At 51.4% G+C, this 23,183-nt stretch overlaps 1 protein-coding gene across 1 annotated transcript; it reads right to left on the bottom strand.

The window, feature by feature from the left end:
* Positions 1–11,152: 11,152 nt before the first annotated feature.
* On the bottom strand, positions 11,153–19,977 carry Ceacam19 (CEA cell adhesion molecule 19). The gene is made up of 7 exons (XM_035449483.1): positions 19,570–19,977; positions 18,364–18,732; positions 14,927–15,077; positions 14,708–14,754; positions 13,979–14,073; positions 12,004–12,057; positions 11,153–11,286 (listed from the first exon to the last, which is right to left on the bottom strand). Exons 1-7 carry the CDS (start codon positions 19,622–19,624, stop codon positions 11,233–11,235), a joined length of 825 nt encoding a protein of 274 aa, XP_035305374.1. The 5' UTR covers positions 19,625–19,977; the 3' UTR covers positions 11,153–11,232.
* Positions 19,978–23,183: the final 3,206 nt, after the last annotated feature.

The following is a 23,183-nucleotide window of genomic DNA, read 5'->3' as shown; positions in this document are numbered from 1 at the left end:
AAAACAAAAACAAAACAAAGCAAAACAAAAACCACACACACACACACACACACACACACACACACACACACACACACACACACACACACGCACCCCTGATCTCATGTAGACTGGCAGGTGTTTGGCCTCTCATTCCCACCCCTTTGCCACCTTCCGGCTCCTCTCCTTGCTTGGGGGTTTCCAAGTCATTCAATCACCTAACAAATATTTACTGAGCACTGACTCGAAGCCAAACTGTTGGGGACATGGCCGGCAGACAGAGCTGTTCTCTTATGTGGCTAAATCTTATTGGAGGGACATGAGCAGTATTTTTTTTAAATCCCCTGTATTATCAGAGAAAGATTATAGTAATAGTGCCATAAGATAAAATGGCTCAGGAGGGTAGGGAGAACACAGGTCATTCTTCTGGCTGGGGACGTCAGCAGGTGCCCTAGGAAGTAAGCTGAGACCGGACTGAGGTGACAGGAGCCTGTGGTACAAGGGAGAAGTGTGTTTTCCATTGCGTGGCACCATATATGCAAAGGTCCTGAGGCAGGTTGGTGGTGTAGGGTTTTTGTTGTTCTCATAGACTCGTTTGAAATTCAGACACCTTCCTCAGCCCTATTTCCTCTCTTGCTGGGGTTACAGCTGTATACCACCACCCGAGCTTAAAAAGACTTTATTAAGTGGCTGGAGAGAGAGGCTCAGCAGTCAAGAGCGCTTGCTACTCTTCCAGAGGACCTGAGTTCAGTTCCCAGCACCGACATCAGGCAGCTCACAGCCATCGTAACTCCAGCTCCAGGGGATCTGATGGCTTCTTCTTGTTCTCGTTCTTCTTGTTCTTGTTCTTCTTCTTCTTCTTCCTCCTCCTCCTCCTTTAAAAAGATTTATTTATTTATTTATCATGTATACAGTGCGTGCCAGAAGAGGCCACCAGATCACATCACAGATGGTCGTGAGCCACCATGTGGTTGCTGGGAATTGAACTCAGGACCTCTGGAAGAGCAGTCGGCCCTCTTAACCTCTGAGCCATCTCTCCAGCCCCCGATGGCTTCTTCTGGCCTGCCTAGGGCATCCAAACGCATGTGGCAAACACACACGTGAATAAAATAAACCTTAAAAAGTACTTGATTGTGGAAATTGAGCTCATTTATCCGGACTAGAAGGTGGTATCACAGTAGGAAGTGTTATCCCTCCTGCTTCTGTGCCCATCACAGCTCACAGCCAATCATATTTCCTGTCCCCTCCCACCACTGCCTCCGCCAGCTGAGGGTCCTGGGTATCCCTCTGGGATTGGATATGGAACCAACTCCACGGTTACGCAAACCAGTGATGTTGTAAATGATGGTGTTGGCACAAGGCCTACTGCAGCCTCCTGGGTGCTCTCAGCTGTCTGTACAACTTGGCGGACCAAAGGTGGTCATGTGACTATGGCTGTCACGTGACACCGCTGCTCTAGGGGCCACAGCAAGAAGAAGCCTGCACATAATGATCAGAGGTACAGCGGTGTGTGTGTGTGTGTGTGTGTGTGTGTGTGTGTGCATACATGTGCTTATGTACGTGAGTATGTGTGCGTGTGCACACACTGGTGTTGTGCGTGTGAGTTTGTGTGCGCGGGTGTGTGTGCACGGGTGTGTATGTGCATACACGTGCACGTACATATTGTGTGTGCACACGCTGGTGTGCGTGTGAGTTTGTGTGTGTGCGCGCGTGCATGTGTGTCCACGGGGGTGTGTGCGCGCATACATGTGCATGTGTACGAGCATGTGTGTGTGTGTACACACTGGAGTTGTGCATGTGATTTTGTGTGCGTGCACGTGTGTGTGCACGGGTGTGTGCATACACCTGCACGTATATATTGTGTGTGCACACACTGGTGTGCGTGTGAGTTTGTGTGTGTGCATGCGTGTGCACGGGTGTGTGTGCGCACATACATGCATGTGTACGAGCATGTGTGTGTGTGTACACACTGGTGCTGTGCATGTGAGTTTGTGTGTGCGCGTGCATGTGTTTGTGCACGGGTGCATGTGTGTGCGCGTGCGTGTGTGTCTTTCCAAGAGTACAGGCACACCTGAAGCCAGAGGTGGCTATCAGGTATCCCCCACAATTGATGGATACATCATCATCATCATCATTATTATTATTATTATTAATTATTATTATTATCCTTTTTGCTATCGGATGTGTATGGTGTTTAGCTTGCAAGTATGTATGTGCACCACACGTGTGTACTGCTTGAAAGGGACACTCTTAGGTCCCCTAGGACTGGAGTTACAGATGGTTGTGAGCCACCTTGTGGGTGCTGGAAATGGAACCCGAGTCATCTCCCCAGTCCCACGTGGCTGTTGTTAATTTTGTGGTAGTAGGGTTTGAACCCAAGGACTCCGGTACACTAGGTAAAGCTCTCTGACACCCAACTCCACCTCCACTTTTTCCTTTTCCTTTTCTCCTCTTCCTTTTTTTTTTTTTTTTTTTTTTGAGACAGGGTCTCACTATGTAGCCCTGGCTGTCCTGGAACTCTCTGCATAGACCAGGCTGGCCCCAAACTCACAGGGATCAATCAGCCTGCCTCTGCCTCCCGAGTGCTGGCATTAAAGGCATGCGCCACCACTATGCCCAGCCCACTTTACCTCTAAGACAGAGTCCTTCACTGAGCCTGGGAGCCACCATTTCCACAAAGCTGGCCTGTGAGCTCCAGGGGTTCCCCCCTCCGTCTGCCTCAGTGCTGGCTGGGGTCACAGGCACAAGCAGCCACGCTTGCTTTTTGACCTTGATACCAGGCACCTGAACTCGGGCCCTCATGCCTCGAAAAGCAAGCACTTTCTACACTGAGATATTATTGCCTTCCTCTTTCTTTCTTTCTTTCTTTCTTTCTTTCTTTCTTTCTTTCTTTCTTTCTTTCTTTCCTCCTCCTCCTCCCTCCTCCTCCTCCTCCTCCTCCTCCTCCTCCTCCTCCTTTTTAAATTATTCTGTGTTATTCTGTGTGTGTTTTCAGGTGCATTTGTGCGTTTCAACCCTGCCCCCAGAGGGAGACATAGGGTTCACATCTTTACCATTCCCTCAAGACAGGGTCTCTCGCTGACTCTAGAGCCAGGACAGCAGCCGCCAGTCCCAGCAAACCCTCCTGTCTCTGCCTCCCGCTGCACTGGGGTGATAGGTGCGGAGGATCAAGCCCAGATTTTAACTGGTTTGTGAGATTCGAACTCAGCCCCTCTTGCATGTACTGGCTATAGAGGATGGAACCCATGATTTGGGACTTGGGAACTGGGGGGCGGGTGTTTGAAGGCAAATCCAAGCCACGGAATCATTTTAGTGCGTCCGTCTACATGTTAGAGACTCATTTCAGACAAGGAAGGCTGAAGTTGAGGGCTGGCCTCTGAGCAGCTTGATCGGGGTGGGGGTATCTGGGGGTGTTGGAAAGAGCCGGCCTGAAAGTGAGGGAGGCGAGCAACATTGCCTGGTCTGGAGCTCTGGGCTGAATGAGATTAAAGAAAGCAGACCATGGTGGCGCCCGCCTTTGACCCTAGACTTTGGGGCAGAGGCAGGAGGATCTCTGAGTTCTAGGCCAACCTAGCCCACATAGGGGTCCAGGACTGCTAGGGCTGCACGAGAGAGAGAGAGAGACAGAGAGAGAGAGAGGGAGAGAGAGAGAGAGGGAGGGAGGGAGGGAGGGAGGGAGGGAAAGAGAGAGAGAGAGAGAGAGAGAGAGAGAGAGAGAGAGAGAGAGAGAGAGATGAGAGACTCCTGAGCATGAACCGTGGGTTTATTTCTCTCTTCCGGCTGCGGTGTGATGTGATCAGCTGTTTTCAGTTCCTGCCTTTACTTCCCTGCCACCCTGGACTTTCGAGCCCTGAGCCGATAAGCACTTTCTCCCCAAACTTGCTTTTTCTCAGGGTGTTTTCTGAAAGCACTGGAAAGGAAACTGGAACATCTCAGTGAAAGGGCCAGGGTGGCCCAGCCTCAGAGCCCGCGCAGGTGGCGTCTACGCAGGCGCTCTATGGTGGAGCCGCTGTCTCCAGCCCAGGGCCACCTCCCTCCTAGCTCATCACCTCTCACGGGGGCAGGATGAGGTCACCCCTGGGTCCCCACTGAAGCCTGCACACACACCCTGGCGCCCTCGGGAGTTCATGGAGGTCTGCTGAGACAGGGGTGGGGTGGGTGGAGGGGTCTACACTTGTGCTCACCAGACTGCGCCGGGTGATCCTGTGACCCTGCCGAGTGGGCACTGGCCCTTTAGCCCACAGACGAGGTGGCTTTGGAACAGGTTTTCCCCATGAATCATACACACTCTGGGTCAAAGCCCAGCCCACTTCCTTCCCCAGGGCCACTTCCTCATTTGTCCTACAAGGAGCCACTATCTCTCAGAAACTGGGGGTGTCCCGGGAGTGGCAGAGGCGGGAGACAGGGACCCCTGGTGGGAAGATCCTGATGCTGGGTAGATCCAACCAAAGCTACCCAGCTAACTGGGCTGGGCTTCACTGCCTGGAATCTCATCCTCACTGACACTTGCTTTGGGCCAAGAACTGTCACATTCTGTGTCCTTTTCCTTTTTATTTGTTTACATTCTTCGAGAGAGAGAGAGAGAGAGAGAGAGAGAGAGAGAGAGAGAGAGAGAGGGAGGGAGAGGTTAAGCTTTGGGGTGCAGGAGGAAGTTCAGTCCTGTGGGTCACAGAGTCGGATAAAGAATACCAAGGGGGAAACCAAAAGTCCCCCAGGATTCAAACTTGCAGGCTGTGGCAAATTTATATTCGCTTATTTTTATTTTGAATTTTCTTTTCTTTTTTCTTTTTGTTCTTTGTTTATTTCAAGACTGGGCCTCTCTATGTAGTCTTTGCTGTCCTGGAACTCCCTCTGGAGCCCAGGCTGGCCTTGGACTCATAGAGATCCACCTCCTTCTGCCTCCTGTGTGCTGGGATTAAAGGGATGGCCTCAATACATAGCCCGAGAAGTTTGTATTTAAAGGCGCCGGGGACTACGGGTGGTCCTAGGCTGGGAGGGAAAGACAGACCATGGAGAGGCTGACGGGGAGCTGCCTGGTCCAGGTTGGGCTGTAGGACACGGGAGGCTTAAGTTTAGGAGGTGACAGGCACGCCTGCTGCAGGCAGAGGCCGATCAAAATTGGGTGTTTGGGTCCCAGGCAGCAGAATGGGTGGTGAATGCCCAGAAGCAAACATAAGCAGGGGTGGTGGGGATGGTGGTGGACCGGCTTATGCCAGGCAGCCTGTTTGTTGGCCTCTGCTGCCTCTTGCTGGCTCAGAGTGGAACTGTGTGGGAGCTGTGAGGTTCCCGGATCCAAGAACGGCTGCTTTTCACACTCTTCCTTCCTTACCCCCCCGTTTCTTTGTAGTGTTTTTTTTTTAATTACACGTATTTAATATTGTGTGCGTGTCGAAGCTCAGAGAGTAGCTTGTGGGAGTCAGTTCCCTCCTTCCAGTGTGTGGGTACGGATGATCAAAACTCAAGCCATGAGGCCTGGCAGCAAACCCCTTTACCCGCTGAGCCATCTTGATGGCCTGTTTTTAGTTTGTGAATATTTAAGCACATTCTTAGGGGTCAGGACATTTGTTTCGAGCCAGGCGTTGGTGGAACATGCCTTTAATCCCAGCACTCGGGAGGCAGAGGCAGGAGGATCTCTGTGAGTTCGAGGCCAGCCTGGTCTCCAGAGCCAGTGCCAGGATAGGCTCCAAAGCTACACAGAGAAACCCTGTCTCAAAAAACCAAAAACCAAACAACCAACCAAACAAACAACAACAAAAAAAAACATTTGTTTCATTGTTTCTGCTCCCAACATCGTCACCTCTGTTGTCTGCAGCTCTTTGATTGTCCAGAAGTCTTGGGGTCAGCAAGGGACCTCAAGGGACGGGTCGATGTTTTGGTTATAGATATCTCCTGGGACCTAAAACAGTGATGTACCCAGTAGGTGCTTAGTAAATACTTGCGGAATCCACAAATGGATGCTTCACCCCTCCCGCTATCTAACTCTTCCTGTTCAATCTACAGCCAGCCCCTGCAAGGTTGCTCTCTACGTATCTATCGACTCTCGAGGCTCGCCCATTTGTCTGGGAAAAATAAATGAAGCAGGGCAGGCTTGCTTAGATATTTCTGTCAGAAGACCTGGATCAGGGTTTGAGTCCCAAGATGTTGTCTTTGTACAGTGCTCCCGTGCTCGTTCTTCTGGCCAGAGTAGAATTGCACGCCCGTAGCCCTTACAGGACTGTACCACGTGACTCACTTCAACCAATGAAAAGCGAGTGGAAGACGTGCTTCCAGCTCTGGAATTTAGAAATAAAATCCACGTCCACGCTCCTTGCTTTTTCCTGCTACAAAGACTAACCCTGTCAGCCTGGCTTCTGAAGATGTCCACATGATGTCAAGTTCTCCTGACCCTTGTCACACCTGTTCATCTGAGACAAACTTGTGGGAGGGGAAAATAACAAACCTTACAAGCTTCCAAGCCAGGGACAGCACAGGGCCATTGTCACCTCGGTGTCTCCAGTCACAATGTGGTCCCAAGACTTCTGAAAATCTGAGGTCCGTGGTCACGCCCATCCCCAAAAATATTTATGCAGGATTTTATCATTGGTTCTTTTGATTTTTAAAGATTTATTTTTATGTGTGTGTTCCTCTACAAGGGTTTGTGCACATGGGTGTAGGACCCGAGGAGGCCAGAAGAGGGCGCTAGGTCCCCTGGAGCTAGAGTCACAGGCAGTTTTAAGCTGCCTACGCTGGGACTTGAACTCTGTTCCTCTTCAAGAGCAGCAAGCATACTTAACTCCTGAACCATCCCTCCAGTCCCAGGGAGCTTTGAATTTTGTCACATTTGGAATATGAATGGGGAAGGGTCACCATGCTGTCAGAAATGAGGCCAGAGAGGTGTGGTGCTGCAAGTCTGTTATATTAGCATTGGGGAAGTGGGGACAGGACGGTCCTGCATTTAAGGTCATTCTCAGGTATATATCAGGTGTATTGGAGCCAAGCCTGGGCTACCCACAACCCTGCCTCAGATGGGGGGAGGGGACTATGAGGTGACCAAGTGTAGTACACATTGTATTGGTAAATCGTCATGCGCTGTTTGGGGTCTCTCTGGAGGCAGGATCGCCTGCCTCACTCTTCAGACCCCAGCATGTTTGTCTCAAAGTGTCCCCCAAGGTCTCTTGTCTGGGGGAAGGGCAACCCCTCCCGACTCAGTGACAGGGAGCAAAAAGAACAGCAAAGCCAAGCGTAGGTGGCTCATGACTTTAATCCCAGCACTCGGGAGGCAGAGGCAGGTGTATCTCTGTGAGTTCAAGACCAGCCTGGTCTACAAAGTGAGTTCCAGGACAGCCAGGGCTACACAGAGAAACCCTGTCTCAAAACAAACAAACACACAAAACAAAACAAAACAAAACCAGCAAAAATAGCCTAAGAGTAAAAATATCATGTACTTTAGAGCAGCCAGAAGACAAACCATCTCCAAGGCATTAATATTCTTTTTGTTTGTTTGTTTTCGAGACAGGGTTTCCCTGTGGCTTTGGAGGCTGTCCTGGAACTCGCTCTTGTAGACCAGGCTGGTCTCGAACTCACAGAGATCCGCCTGCCCCTGCCTCCTGAGTGCTGGGATTAAAGGCAGGCGCCACCAACGCCTGGCTAAAATGTGTAGCCCAGGCTGGCCTTGAACCTGGCATCCTCCTGCCTGTTCCTCCTTCAGCAAATCCTACCAGCATGTGCTACCCCAACCGGCTGCGTTAATATTCTTATTTATTTTTTTATTGTGTGAATGTGTCTGTGACTTCAGTAGTTACAGGCAGGTGTGAGTTGCCTGGTGTAGATGCTGGGAACTGAACTCAGGTCCTCTGGAAAAGAAGTATGGGCTCTCCAGTCCTGAGCCATCTCTCCAGCCCCCGGGTATCAGCCTTTATCTCCTGATATAAAAGGGCCTGCGGTGGGAAGAGAAGCCAGGAGCTCACTCTGTGTAGCCCTAATGTCCACGGTGGGACAGTGTGAGCATCTGATTTGATGACGTTTTACTATGTACCTTTCCCTGGCTATTTATTAATTTACTTTGCCTCACTGTATACTTAATAAACTTACTCATTCTGAAGGGAAAGTATGATTGCTATATTGTAGTTCATTTTCCAGACCATCCCGTGGAAGTGGAATGGTTAGGCTCAGAGACCTTATCTGAAAAAAATGCTGCTTGGAGGTGGGGTTGAACGTTTAGAAAGTTTAGAAAGATCTGGGGTACTGGGCAGTGGTGGCACACGCTTCAATCCCAGAAAATCCCAGAGAGGCAGAGGCAGGCAGATCTCTGTGAGTTCGAGTCCAGCCTGGTCTACAGCGTGAGTTCCAAGACAGCCAGGGGTACACAGAGAAACCCTGTCCTGAGAAAGAAAGAGACAGAGATTGAGAGAGGGGGAGAGAGGGAGTGAGGGAGGGAGGGAGGGAGGGAGGGAGGGAGGGATGAGGGAGGGAAGAAAAGAAGCTGGGAATAAGAGATTCCTCAAATAAATGCTTACGCAAAGGAGTCTTTCTCATTCAGATTACTATTAAAAGGCATGGAGACACTGTCTACAGCACCCCAGAAACCCAAATCTCTCACTTGCCCTGCTTCTTGTCAAGGAAGACGACCTCTCTGTGAACTGTTTATAAAACTTCTGTCCGTATTTGATTGTCCTTGATCTTAATCATATGATCAGACCTAGTTGCAAGGGCATCTGGGAAATGTAGTTTTTATGATGAGGACGCCTCCTCTGCGGTCAGGGTGATTTGGGTTATGCTGCAGTAATAAGCAGCCCCATTTTACCCACAGCATGACTCAGGCTCACTAAGGGTTTATTTCTCGCTCCTGCTACACTCCTGATTCAGGTAGGCAGGTGTGACAAGGGTGAGGAGAACGATGTGGGCTCACTCGGTAACCACTGGCAGGACCGGTCACTGTGACAGGAATAGGGAGAGAGTGATGAGACGCCTGAAAAGCACTGCTTCCGCCCACATTTCGTCAATCAAGAAGTCCCATTCCTTGCACCCTAATTAGGGGTTGAGGAAGTGCAATTCCACATGTGGCCAAAAGAGGGAGCAAGAGCACAGTTTGATCATTTGATCAAACTGGAAAACCACGCCCCTCCCCAATCGTTTTTTTATTATTATAAATTTGGCCAGGTGTGGTGCACACGCCTTTAGCCCAGCACCCAAGAGGCCGAGGCAGGTGGATGTCTGTGAGCTCAAGGCAAGCCAGAGACCTTGTCTCAAAAATAAGATTAAAAAGAAATAATTTATGCATCCCCTGACTCCTCTAGCCCTGAGGCCACACGGTTGATCTAGGTGGATGTCTAAGCCAGGCCCCAGCTGCGTGAGATCTAGGCCCGGGAAGCCCCTCCAGGGGCTCATTTGCATACTGCCAATCATCTGGGGCCGTAGCTTCCCCTCCCAGGGATCCTTCAGCATCCTCTTTGCCCGTTTGTCGGAACAAACCGCTATCAAGTGAGTAGCTTAAAACAACACGAGTTTATTATCTTAAAAAAAAATCGTGGATTCGGGAGTCCAAAGTGGATGTCACTGCTGTGTGGTCCCAGAGGCCACAGGGCTGGGTGCTTCTGGAGGCGGGCAGGGGTGGGGGGGAGGGTGTGTGCACAGGACGGGCGGGGGCCGCGACGGTTTCTTGAGCTTTCAAGCTTCTGGAGACTTCTCCGCTTTCCAAGTGCAGGGCTTGGCATCTCTTCCGCTGACCGATGATTTCTGATCCTTCCCTCCCCCATGGTTCGGGTGATTGAACCAGGGCCTCTCTGGCAAGCTTGGCAAGAGCCACGCCCCCTGCACCTCAGGGGGGATTCTAGGAAAGTCTCTTATATTAACTAGCCACGCCCCTAGCCCGTCACGGGTGGGATCTAGGCAGGCACTGTATAGTCCCAGGCCTCCCGGTGGCTGATTTGCACACACACACACCTATACACACACACTCACACCTATACACACAGACACACACCTATACACACACACACTCATACACACATCCATACACACACACTAACACACACACACACTCATACACACAGACACACAGACACACACACCTATACACACACACACCTATACACACAGACACACAGACACACACACCTATACACACAGACACACACTCTCATACACACATCCATACACACACACCCGTACACACACACTAACGCACACCCATACATACACCCATACACACACACACACACACACCTATACACACACACACTCATACACACATCCATACACACACACTAACACACACACACACTCATACACACAGACACACAGACACACAGACACACACACCTATACACACACACACCTATACACACAGACACACACTCTCATACACACATTCATACACACACACCCGTACACACACACTAACGCACACCCATATATATACCCATACACACACACACACACCTATACACACACACACTCATACACACATCCATACACACACACTAACACACACACACACACACACACTCATACACACAGACACACACACCTATACACACACACACCTATACACACAGACACACACTCTCATACACACTCTCATACACACACACCCGTACACACACACTAACGCACACCCATACATACACCCATACACACCACACACACACCTATACACACACACTCATACACACATCCATACACACACACTAACACATACACGCCCATACACACACACCCGTACACACACCCATACATACACATTCATACACACACACTCATCATACACGCACCCACACACACACTAATACACACACACACTAACACACACCCATACACACACACACACACCCCTCCCCGCCATGGGTTGCGACCCACAGATTGAGAACCCACTCCTCCGGAATGTTCTGGTAGTGTTTTCTCCCCAAGGAAAGGGCTCCCGGGTACCTGGTTGAGCCGCGATGGGGTTTGAAGCTGGGGTACCTTTGAGGTAGACCCAAGGCCTTCTCCCCTGAATGGAGCCCCCGGCCCTGGGGAAGCCAGAACCTGCTTTCTTAGGCAGGTGGCCCGCAGGGTGCCACGAGGCAGGGACTGAAGATTATTGGGGGTCAGTCTCCCGTGCCGTGGGGTACCTGCCCCACGGGATGCTGGGTCTGTGGCGAGCCCATCTTGCCAGCTCCCACAGCTTTGGCCTGTGGGTGTCACGTGTGGCTTTTCTGCAGGTGTGAGGCCCTGAGGGTTGGGGCAGGGCGGGGCAGAGGTTCTGTCTTCTGGGCAGGCCTGGCCCCAAGCCCGTCAGGAAGTTGGCACCAGCTGGCAGTACGGGGCCGGGTCGGGGTTTAGTAGGTCCTAAGAGGAGGGGGAGAGGGACTGTGAGGGGCAGGGGAGGGGCAGGGGATCGGGTGGGAGTGGGGGGGGCAGGCGCACTGTGACAGACAGAGAACCAGGAGACTGAACGGGGAGTGAGTCCCGGAGTTAGGGGGTGCTGCGGGGAGCAGGAGAGAGGGACAAAAAATTGACAGGCAGGGGCAGGGTCGGTCAGGGAGAGGGAGAAGATGAGCTGTGTGGAAACTGAGACAGGGACTGGGAGCGAGAGAAACCGGGACGTGGAGATGGGGGGTGGGGTTGGAAGATGAAGAGATGGAGGAGGCGGAGATGGGGTTACTGAAGAGACACAGGCGGAGGGAGGGAGAGAGGAAGCCCAGGAGAGCAGAGAATCACACCCAGACTGAGGGCTCAGGGGCACCCAGGAGGGAACGGAGAGACTCAGCCGGTCAGAAATGGGTCCCATCACGCAGTGAGGCTCAGGCTCAGGCCTGACCCTGAGCAATCTCTCTTCCCACTCTGGGCCTTGTTTACCCCCTACAGACTTGAAGCCTTGGATCATTTTTACCGAGGAGGCTCAGGCCCAGGAAGGTAAGGGGCTTGCTCAGGGGTCAGTCTCGAGGATGCCGAAACAGGTTTTGCTGGGGAGCTCTCTTGCGGGGAGGGAGGAGCCCCTAGCCCTGGCCATCTGACCCTCCCTGCTGTGGCTCCACCGGGTTCTTGCTGCTCCCCAATTCATACCTGGTAGTGTTGGTTCTGGGGCTGTGGTTGCTGGGGTGGCAGTGGAGACAGGCTCTGAAAGAGAGGGGTACAGGTGAGGGGGTGCCCGTCCCCCCCCCAACCAAAGGCCCTGATGTTATGACATGTATGCCTGGCCTCAGAGTCCCCACTGGCCCTCTGCTTATGAGGCCCCTGAGGGCCAGGAACTCACCCTTTGTAGTTCAACACACTTTAGGCAGTGGGTCTGACATGAGGGGTTTTGGGGTGCTCAGGTGCTGGCCAATCTCACCATTAATGCTTAGTTTCTCCCCCACACTGGGGTTTAAACTGGTCTTAGCTAGCCGGGCGTTGGTGGCACACGCCTTTAATCCCAGCACTCGGGAGGCAGAGGCAGGCGGATCTCTGTGAGTTCGAGGCCAGCCTGGTCTACAGAGTGAGTTCCAGGACAGCCTCCAAAGCTACACAGAGAAACCCTATCTTGTAAAAAAGGGAAAAATACATATAGTTGTATGGTGGGGTGTGTTACAGCACACATTTGTGGAGTCAGTTTTTTCTGGCATTTATGTGGTTTCCAGGGATAGAACTCAGGTCATCAGTGGGGCAAAAGCCTCTGCCTGCACAGCCCTTTTCCGGATTTTTGTTGTTGTTGCTTTTGGTTTTTCTAGACAGGGTTTCTCTGTGGCTTTTTTTTTTTTTTTTTTTTTTTGAGGCTGTCCTGAACTTGCTCTTGTAGACCAGGCTGATCTCAAACTCACAGAGATCCCACCTGCCTCTGCCTCCCAAATGCTGGGATTAAAGGCGTGTGCCACCACCGCCTGGCTTTCCTGATTTATTTTAAAGATTTCTTTTAATTTTTATTGGTGTGTGTGTGTGTGTGTGTGTGTGTGTGTGTGTGTGTGTATTTGTGTGTTTGTGTCATGTGTCTGTGTGTGTCTCTGTGTGTGTCATTTGTGTGTATGTGTATGTGTGTGTATCTGTGTGTGTGTGTGTATATTTGTGTCCTGTGTCTGTATGAGTCTCTGGGTATGTGTCTGTGTGTATATGTCTTTGTGTGTGCCTGTGTTTGTTTCTGTGTGTCTGTCTGTCTGTCTGTGTATGTTTGTGTGCCTGCATGTGTGCCTGTATATATGTGTGTGTGTGTGTGTGTGTGTGTGTGTGTGATGTGTGTATGTGTCTGTGTGTCTGTCTCTCTCTCACTCTGTGTGTGCATGTGTCTGTGTCTGTGTCTATGCTCGTGTGTGTGTGTGTGTGTGTGTGTGTGTGTGTGTGTGTGTGTGTGTGCCATGTGCATGTGTTTGCCCACGGAGGGCCAGCACAGGCCATCAGGTCAGCTGCAGCTGGACTTACAGCTGGTTGTGAGCTGCCCAGTGTGGGTACTGGGAACCAAACTTGGGTCTTCAAAAGTAGCAAGCAAGTGCTGAGCCATCTCTCCAGTCAACTCTCCCCAACTTTTGTTGTTTTTTGAGACAGCGTCTCAGTCTATCCCAGGCTGACCCCAAGCTTGGGGGCTGACTTTGAACCCTTGACTCTCCTGCCTCCAGTGCCCAAGTGTTGGGATGATTCTTTGGTGTCTCTGCCTGAAAACTGTATGACGTTTTTGAGCCATCGTCTGTGCTAAGGTGTGGCTGCCAGAATCACACACACCCTGTATGTAACCCCAGAAAGCTCATTGCTTCACCGGCTGGGCTTGGATGGAACCCCGTGTTGGCTGTCGTTGGGCTCTTTCTGCATTGAAAAGACACACAAGAATTGGAGAGAGGGGCTGGCAAGATGGCTCAGTGGGGCAAAGCGCTTGCCACTAATCCTGATGATCTGAGTTCGATTCCCGGCATCCACATGGTAGACAGAGACAACTGGCACCCACAAGTTGTCCTCACACCTCCTCGTGTGTGTTTGTCATGTCTCAATGCCACACACACACACACAAAGGGAGGAAAGGAAGAAAGAATCAGTGGACTTCAGAGACAAAAGGAGAGTTGTGGTGCTCTAAGCAGACAGGACTCACCATGGCTAGGTTGACTGGCTCAGTGTCACTGATGGGGGACACCAGGAAGACTGGAGATGGCATCACTTCGTAGATGTTGCTGTCACCTGAAGTAGAAGAGGAAGGGGTCCCCGATGACAGAAGGCTGTTGTAGGTCCGTTCTGCCCACTTGTTCACATGGCTTAGTCACTCAACCAACATGTAAAGCATACCCCACCTCCAGCCAACTGTGTGCTGGACACACAGCCGTGGCCCAGACAATCCAGGCAGGGCCCTCCTATTACTTGAAGTCCCCTGAGAGTGACAAGCCAGAGGGCTGGGAACCGGGTGTGTGTGTGGGGGGGGGGTGGGAAAGCTGTGGGAACACAGAAGCAGGTGCCTGACCAGCCTGGACAGCCAGGTAGTGAGGACTACCTGGAGGAGGGGGCCATCTGAGACAGTGAGAAGGGAAAAACGGGCAGAGGCCAGAGGGATGCTTGCAGGAGCCTTGCAAGAGAGGCCACTGTCTGCAGATAGTGAGCGACCTGCGAGCCATGCTAGGGAGACAGAGGTTTGTCCCGGCTACTGGGGGAGCTATGGAAGGTTTATGAGCAGGGCACCTGTTAGAAGCGGGGACCCTGGAGGTTTAGGAGGGGCCTTTAACCCTCCACGATCCCCTCGGGTGAGTCCACGGGTCCCAGTGGGCTCTGACTGCGTGTGGGACAGAAAGGCTGGGTAAAAAGCCTCTTGCTCCTGGCTTACCAGAGTCAGGACTGGTGCTCAGTTCCGGCTGCTCTGTAGCTGGAATCCTGGAGGTGGGAAATAAAAGAACCCTGAGATGATGGGGTGGGGGACCCCGAGAACCTGGAGCCTCTACCCCCCTGATTCCCATCTGATCTGACCCTTACCCCACCTGGGGAAGACAGGGCACCTAGAGAGGAAGGAGAGGGGGTGGAGGACATAGAGGTGGGGAACCTGTACCTGGGGCTCCGGCCCTTCCGCCTTCGAGTGACCAGGAGGTAGGCAATGCCACCTACAAGCAGTGACCCCACAGCAAGGCTCCCAATGATGGTAGCAGCCATGATCCCAGCATTGGCAGGCAGGTGTCCTGTGACTGAGTATTCACGTGTATCTGGGAGAAAGGTTGTATCGGTGATGACTTTTGTCTGTCCTCACCTAATTATTTACTTTACAGTGCCATGCTATGCATGCTAGGCAACCCACTCTACCACCGAGCCACACCCCCAGCCCCTCACTGCGGGATTCTAGGCAGGGGCTCTACCACTGAGCCACACCCCCAGCCCCTCGCTGGGGGATTCTAGGCAGGGACTCTACCACTGAACTAAATCTTTTCAGCCCATTTTTTGTAAATTATAATTTTTTTAAAAAAAAGATTTATTTATTTACTATGTATACAGTGTTCTGCTTGCATGTATGCCTGCAGGCCAGTAGAGGGCACCAGATCTCATTGCAGATGGTTGTGAGCCACCATATGGTTGCTGGGAATTGAACTCAGAACTTCTGGAAGAGTAAGCAGTGCTTTTAATCACTGAACCATCTCTCCAGCCCGTAAATTATCATTCTTAAATGTTACTATTTTGAAATATGGTCTCATGTAGCCCAGGCTGGCCTCTACCCTACTATGTAGCTAAGGAGGACCTTGACCATCTTTGTATTTGTTCTTAGACACATGTGCATGTGTGTGTATGTGTGTGTGTGTGTGTGCATGTGTGCGTGCGTGCGTGCGTGCGTGCGTGTGTGTGTGTGTGTGTGTGTGTGTGTGTGTGTGTGTGTGCATGTGTTTGTATGTGGGTGCATGCAGTTAAAGACCAGAAGTTGATGTCAACTGTCTTCCTCGATTTCTACCTTGTTTTGGGGGATGGCGTCTCTCACTCAGCCTGGAGTCTCTCACTCAGCCTGGAGTCCACCCCCTGGTTAGACTGGCTCCCAGCAAATCCCAGGGATCTTTCTGCCTCCAAGACTTGCCCATTCCCAGGATCACAGGGGTGGAACACCATGTGCAGTTTATATATTGCTGGGGATTTAACTCAGGCCTCCTTGTGTGTGCTAGGGACATTCTGCCATTGGAGCCACATGTGCAGGCTACGTGAATTGGTTTCTAAAATTTTTACTGTATCCGAACTAGTGTTTTGCCTGCATGTATGTCTGCATACCATGTGCATGCTACATGCCTGCAGAGGCGGCTGGAGCTCTAGCTGATTGTGAGGCTCCATGTGGGTGCTGGGAACCAAATGTGGGTCCTTTGGAAGAGCAGTCAGGGCTCTTGTCTGTGGACCAGCTCTCTGAGAGCCTTGTGAATCATTTTTCAAAAAGTCAATCATTTTGCTGCGTGTTAGTGGCGCACGCCTTTAATCCCAGCTCTCAGGAGCCAGAAGCAGGCAGATCTCTGTGAGTTCAAGGGCAGCCTGGTCTACAAAGTGAGTTCTAGGACAGCCAAGGCTACAAAGAGAAACACTGTCTCAAAAAAAAAAAAAAAAAAAGCCCATCATTTTTTTCCTCCTCCCTACTTTTCCCTTCCTTTTCTCCCCTTTTTCTGCATTTTTGAGGCAGGATTGTGATAAATTGCTCAGACTGGCTTCGGACTTTCCATCCTCCTGCCTCAGTCCTGAGGCTGGCTCAACCCAGGGGTGGCTTAAGGCCTGATGTTTGAGGTGTTCCAAATCCCTAGCTCTTCCTGTTGGTCAAACAGGAGCAGTGGCCTCCGGTTGAACTGTTACCCTCTGGTAACAAGTTACTTCTCTTGACCATAGTGAGTTTATCAAACCAGACAGTGAAACATCTTAGTTTCCAAAGCCCAGATGGAAACATTGTCTCCCATTTCCCGCTTTTCTGAGCTATGACAGACTAGCTATTCTGAGAAGCTGGAGGATCCAAGTTCTGTTTGTTTCTTTGTTTCTGAGACAGTTTCTGGATTGTCCAGGAGCTGGCTTTATAGACCAGGCTGGCCTTGAACTCACAGAGATCTCCCTGCCTCTGCCTCCCAATGCGGGATTAAAGATGTGAGCCACCACTGGCCCGTTTATTGCTCTTCTTTGAATGTGGAACGCTGACTGGCTTGTAATCAAAAGGATGCCACATCAGTGACAACTGCATATACACAAGGATAGAATTAGCAGTATCTGGGGGGCTGGGGGGTGTGGCTCAGTGGTAGAGCCCCTGCCTAGAATCCCCCAGTGAGGGGCTGGGGGTGTGGCTCAGTGGTAGAGCCCCTGCCTAGAATCCCCCAGTGAGGGGCTGGGGTGTGGCTCAGTGGTAGAGCCCCTGCCTAGAATCCCCCAGTGAGGGGCTGAAGGTGTGGCTCAGTGGTAGAGCGCCAAGATCACATGGTCCTTCTGTGAACCCTCAGACTGAATCACGCTGATCTTTCTATTTTTTGCATTAGTTTATTTATTTATTCATATGTCTGATTGCACTTGCAAGTAGAGCTCAAAGGAGAACTTTTGGGGGGGTGGCTCTCTCCTTTTACCATGGGGGTCTCGGGGAACAAAATCAGTTTATCAGGCTCGGCAGCAAGTGCTTTTACCCCTGGAGCCATCTTACTGACCCCCTTATTGACATTTTTGAGACAAGATCCTGCTAGGTTGCCCAGTCCCAGTGGAGCTCATTTTGTTGTCCCCAGGCTGGCTCAGAATTCTCCACCCCCCTGCCTCAGCTTCCCCAGTGCTGGGTGACACCTAAGTGTCATCTTCTTCAGTGAGACCTCTCTTCCTGTGTCCTGTTAGTCTATTTGATTTTCTGAGCCAGGCAAATCATAACCCCATTGTGCCTCAGTTGCCCTATCTAAAATGGAGATAACAAGGGTGACCACACCAGGAGACTTCTTTAAGTAGTTAGTGTATTGTAATGGTCCTCACGCAGGTGTGGCTCTGGGGGTTCTGGGGGCATTTGGCAAAATCTGGCACCATCTGTGGTCCTTTAGAGTAGCAAGCACTAGTAATGTCTAGTGAGACCAGAGAGGCTGTATCACTTCTCTGAGACACACAGCCTTCTACCCCAAGCTATCAGCCAGTCTTGATGGTCAGCCTGATTTACAGAAAATATTTAGTATCATGCTTGGCCAGCAAGGTTCCCAAGGGGTGTTAGATGTCACTATTGTCCCCCACCCTGTCACCTAGCCCTTCACTTGGAACAGCAACACCAATAAGCATTTGTCTTGTTTTGGAAATTGAGCAATTCATCAGGGTCAGGTTTTTTTTTTTTTTTTTTTTTTAAAAAGGTGCCCAGTAAAGGTGGGAAAAATTAATATATGGAGAGAATTAATGAAACGGGGTCCAGGAGATCTATGGTCTGGTATACAGTAGGTGCTCAATCAATACACATTGTACATATGAATAAGGGGGGGCAATGAAAATGGTGTTTGAACATGGCCTGCCTCCCATCACAGCGCTCTCACTCACCAGCCACCTGGACCTCAGTCTTGGCCTTCATTGTCCAGGAAGGGTTGATGGTGACGGCCACTTGGTAGGTGCCGCTGTCTGAATCTTGGGCACCTCGGAGCAGCATGGAACCATTGGGGAAGCCAACGATGTCTCGCTGTCCCATGGCGCTGCCATCCCTCTGGGGCCGCGGTAGCCCAGGGATGTAAGAGAATAGCCTCGTGCCCCCGTTAGCCTCTTCTCCCAGGTACCAGATAAAGTCCTGGATGGTGCTGGGGACACCATGAAGGGACAGAAGAAGGTCCTGGCTCTTTTGAGGCTGCTCTGGGATCTTCTGGATGTGGAGGGCTGCCTGGGAGCCTTGGGGAAGCCAGAGAATCAGCATCAAGGCTGCGGGAAGGTATGGAGGAGGCCTGAGTTCAGGTGGAGAAAACAAAACTGTCCTCTCTCCAGACTCTCAACTGGAAGCAAGGACTCTGAGGGCTGCCCATTGGAATCAAGGATAAGATTGATTAGTGATGTCTGCCCTGGGTGCGGTAATGGGAATACAGGTCCAGATGCCACAGATCTGCCACCCCACTGGCAGAAGGTTTTTTTTGTTTTGTTTTGTTTTGCTTTGTTGCCCTGAGATGCTATGTGGTCTGTTCCTAAACACATGGCCCTCTGCATTCACTCATTCAACTAATATCTAAAGGCATATCTATTATATTAGCTACCATGCCAATTACATCCTAGGCCTAAAATTCCCTAGGTTTTGTTGTTCTTTTTTTCATTTTTTCTTTCTTTCTTTCTTTTTTTTTTTTTTGAGTCAAGGTTGCACTATATAGCCCAGGTTAGTCCAGAACTCACTATGTATTCCAGCTCCAACCTATGACCCTCCTGTCTCAGCCTCCAAAGTTCTGCCATTACAGATATGAACCATACCTGGCTCTTCCCTAGACTTTCATTTGAGACAAGGTCTCAAGTAGGCCAGGCTAGCCTTGAACTGGCTATGTAGTTCAGGATGTCTTTCTAGCTAACAAACGCTGGGATTCTAGGTGTGACTGACTCAACCCCAGTCTGGGCTCTGGGCTCTAGTTCCCACCTCCCTCCCCAGAGCACAGCAGGGAAGCAAATTCCCGCCTCCATAGTTCTGACATTCTAGAAAATTCCATAGATGATGTGCAGATGGAGATGTTATCCTGTCCCTCCTTGCCCTTCAGCCCTCAGAGGTTTTTTCCTCCTTACCTGAGAACAGGAGGCCCTTTGGGAAGCAGCCTGGGGTCCGGGGCCGGATCTCCATTTTGCTTCCTGTACAGACGTCAAAGTCACTGAGAGCCACAGAGTGGGGTCTGGCTCTTTGGAGAGTGCAGTTCAGTGGGACACAGGACACAGCCAGGCTGTGAAGCCACCGAGCCCCAGCATTTCCTTCCAGTCTCCCAGCCTCGAGTCTCCACCCATTCCTGAGATGAAGCGCTCACACTGGTTGGACCAGTCTTCCAGGGTGACAGACGACTTCCCAGGCATCCTCCCTAGCCCCTTCAGCCTCTTCCCACTCAGCCTGGCAGGCTACCGGAAACAGCAAGGCGGCCTCTGGTTGAGCAATCCCTCCAGCGACTATCTTCCCCCAGAAACTAGGATGGGGGAAACTGAAGTTTGGGGAACCTGGGGAGTCAGTGAGTAGCAGAGATATTTTATCTGTGGTGGGTTTCTCTGTGGCTTTGGAGCCTATCCTGGCACTCGCTCTGGAGACCAGGCTGGCCTCGAACTCACAGAGATCCGCCTGCCTCTGCTTCCCGAGTGCTGGGATTAAAGGTGTGCGCCACCAACGCCCGGCCCACTGCCTGTCTTTACTTTTTCTTTTAACACTTATTGTGTTCGTGTGCCTGTGTGTGTGTGTGTGTGTGTGCCTGTGTGTGTGTGTGTGTATGCGTGCGTGCGTGCGTGCGTGCGTGCGTGTGTGTGTGTGTGTGTGTGTGTGTGTGTGTGTGTAGGGGGTGGGTTCCTCTCTCCACCATGTGGGTCTCGGGGATCAAACTCCGATCATCACGCATGCAGCGAGCACCTTCACCCTCTGAGCCATCTTGCCAGCCCATGCTTAGTTTTTGTTTGTTCGTTTGTTTGGTTTTTCTCAAAAGAATTCATCCACTCAATCCGGCGTCCCATTTCTGTGCTCAGCCTGTGACTTGATGTGGCCTTAGATGGGTCCTCCCTGTCCTCAGCCCTCCCGCCTCCGCCCCCACAGATCCATCCCCAGATAAGGCTGTAATCAGAGGAGGGATGGAAACCGAGTGGGGAGAGGCTAGCAGAGCCCCTGGGAGGTGATGGAGGTGACCTGGAATCAGGAGAGAAATGACCAGCCGGCGGGCGAGGTGCCCCAGGCTGCCCAGCTCATCAGAGGGATGGAGGAGGCTGAGCTGGCCATCCAGGTGCATTGTGGGGACTGTGAAATCTGGGAAGGGCTGTCTGAGGGAGTGAGGCCAGTGGGAGGGCGAGGCGGGCTCTCCAGTCCACCCAGTTTTGTACTGAGCTTGGGGGGGGGGGGTGGAAGCTTCGGGGCTGTCTTGATACTGAAATAGTAAGCCGCACTGGCTGCTTATAGAAAGACAGAACATAAAGAGAAGTAACTAACAACGTTTAAAGGGCACGAGAAGGCTGACGTGATGGTACGGAGGGTCACCGTGATCGAAATGTATGTTGCGAGCAGTGAGATGGTTCGGCGGGTCCCTGCAACCTGAAAGAAGAAAACCAAGTCACACAGAGCTGTCTGTTCCCTGACCTCCATACACATGCCGTGGGTAGAGGCAGAGACAAGAGAAGCTCTGTGAGTTCCAGGCCAGCCTGGTCGACAGAGGGAGTTCCTGGACAGCCAGGGCTACCCAGAGAGGCCCTACACACACACACACACACACACACACACACACACACACACACACACACACACACACACACACACACAACACAGAGAGAGAGAGAGAGAGAGAGAGAAAAGTTAGATTTAGTTCCTCGAGCCAGCCACTTGCTAGCACTCACTAGCCACATGCATCTAAGGTCGACCACACTGGACACCGGGAACACAACATTTCCAGGAGGTTCTATTGAGAAGACAGGGTCTAGAGACAGGAGGAAGGCGGCACGAGGTGTTTCCGCCCCAGGGAAATTTCTGGCCCCGCAGGAAGAGAGCGCTCTCCCTTGGGGGCAGTGTGCTTGTGTGTCTCCTGGACCGGCCGGAGGTGATGCACGACATCGCTCAGTCCCTCTGCGTGGGGGCAATCGGGAACTGTGGCTTTTTGTGTCGGGATTACAGGCGAGAGCCACCACACCCCACCAGGCCATGGGGGCAGCCCTCAGCACCTCTGCTTACCCCACCTGGCTGCTGGCACGCCTCTGAGAAATGTGACTCCACATCGCCCCCTCCTGTTCCTGCCTGGAGTAGCAGCCGGAGCTATAGCTGAGCAGCCAGCATCCTGCAGTCACAGTCACTGATTTTAATCTTCCATTTGGACCTGCCCGCCGCCCATGCGCCTCCCCCGTTCTCTATACCTGGAGGGCTTCTCGGTGGTGTCCACAGGGTGGCGTCCTCCCCTCCAGCCTTCTTGCTGTAGGTCCTGCCATGTTTCTGTCTGCCTTGGAGTGGGTGTAGACAGTGTAGCAATTTTTTTTAAAGATTTTATTTATTTATTATATATACAACATTCTGCTTCCATGTATATCTGCACACCAGAAGAGGGCACCAGATCTCATAACGGATGGCTGTGAGCCACCATGTGGTTGCTGGGAATTGAACTCAGGACCTCTGGAAGAGCAGCAGTCGGTGCTCTTAACCTCTGAGCCATCTCTCCAGCCCCAGTGTAGCAATTTTATTGTAAATCCAGAGCAGCGGTTCTCAACTTTCTTAATGCTGTGACTCTTGAATACAGTTCCTCAGGTGGTGATGACCCCCAGCCGTAAGATTATTTTCCTTCCGCCGGGCGTGTGTGGTGCACGCCTTTAGTCCCAGCACTCGGGAGGCAGAGGCAGACGGATCTCTCCAGCCTGGTCTACAACAGGACAGCCAGGGCTGTTACATGAACCCATGAGAGTCTGTTAAAGGTTCTCAAGAATTTATTTAGGTATAAGATAGGGATAAATACTCACGGATACAGAACAGATTACATGCTGATTCGACCCAGCTGCTGTGACCTGCGGTTCTGCCCAGGGACCAACAAACAGCTCCTTGCTCTGGCTCCGATGGTCCAGAGAGAGAGAGAGAGAGAGAGAGAGAGGGGGGGGGAGGGAGGAGGGGAGGGAGGAGGAGGGAGGAGGGAGAGAGAGAGAGAGAGAGAGAGAGAGAGAGAGAGAGAGAGAGAAAGAAAGAGAGGACTCTCCTTTAGCTCTTTAAATAAAGATTCATTTATTATGTACAGAGCTCTGCCTGCATATATACTTCAGGCCAGAAGAGGGCACCAGATCTCATTGTGAGCCACCACATGCTTGCTGGGAATTGAACAAACTTCTGGAAGAGCAGTCAGGGCTCTTAAACTGAAGAGCCATCTCTCTCCAGCCCCTCTCCCTTTTAGCTCTTAAGCGTCACATATGCAGACAAGACCAAGGCCTAGGGCTTGCTGACCCAAAAGTCATTGGCTAAATGGATCGAAATCCCACAACACAGGGCTACACAGAAAAACCCTGTCTCAAAAAACCAAAAACCAAAACAAACAAAAAAAAGTCTTTCACTTTCCAATTTGAACTACTTCCCAAGTCCTGTGCCAGGAGCAAACAACTGGAGGAGAATTTTTTCCCCCAAGGCTTTTCTTGTTTAAAACCTCAGTTCCATAAAAAATGGAATCTACCTCCAGGTGGAGAGGCCCCCTGAACTCTGT

This window comes from Cricetulus griseus, chromosome 9, assembly GCF_003668045.3.
Source record: "Cricetulus griseus strain 17A/GY chromosome 9, alternate assembly CriGri-PICRH-1.0, whole genome shotgun sequence".
NCBI lineage: Eukaryota > Metazoa > Chordata > Mammalia > Rodentia > Cricetidae > Cricetulus > Cricetulus griseus.
This window is presented reverse-complemented; position numbering and strand designations above follow the sequence as displayed.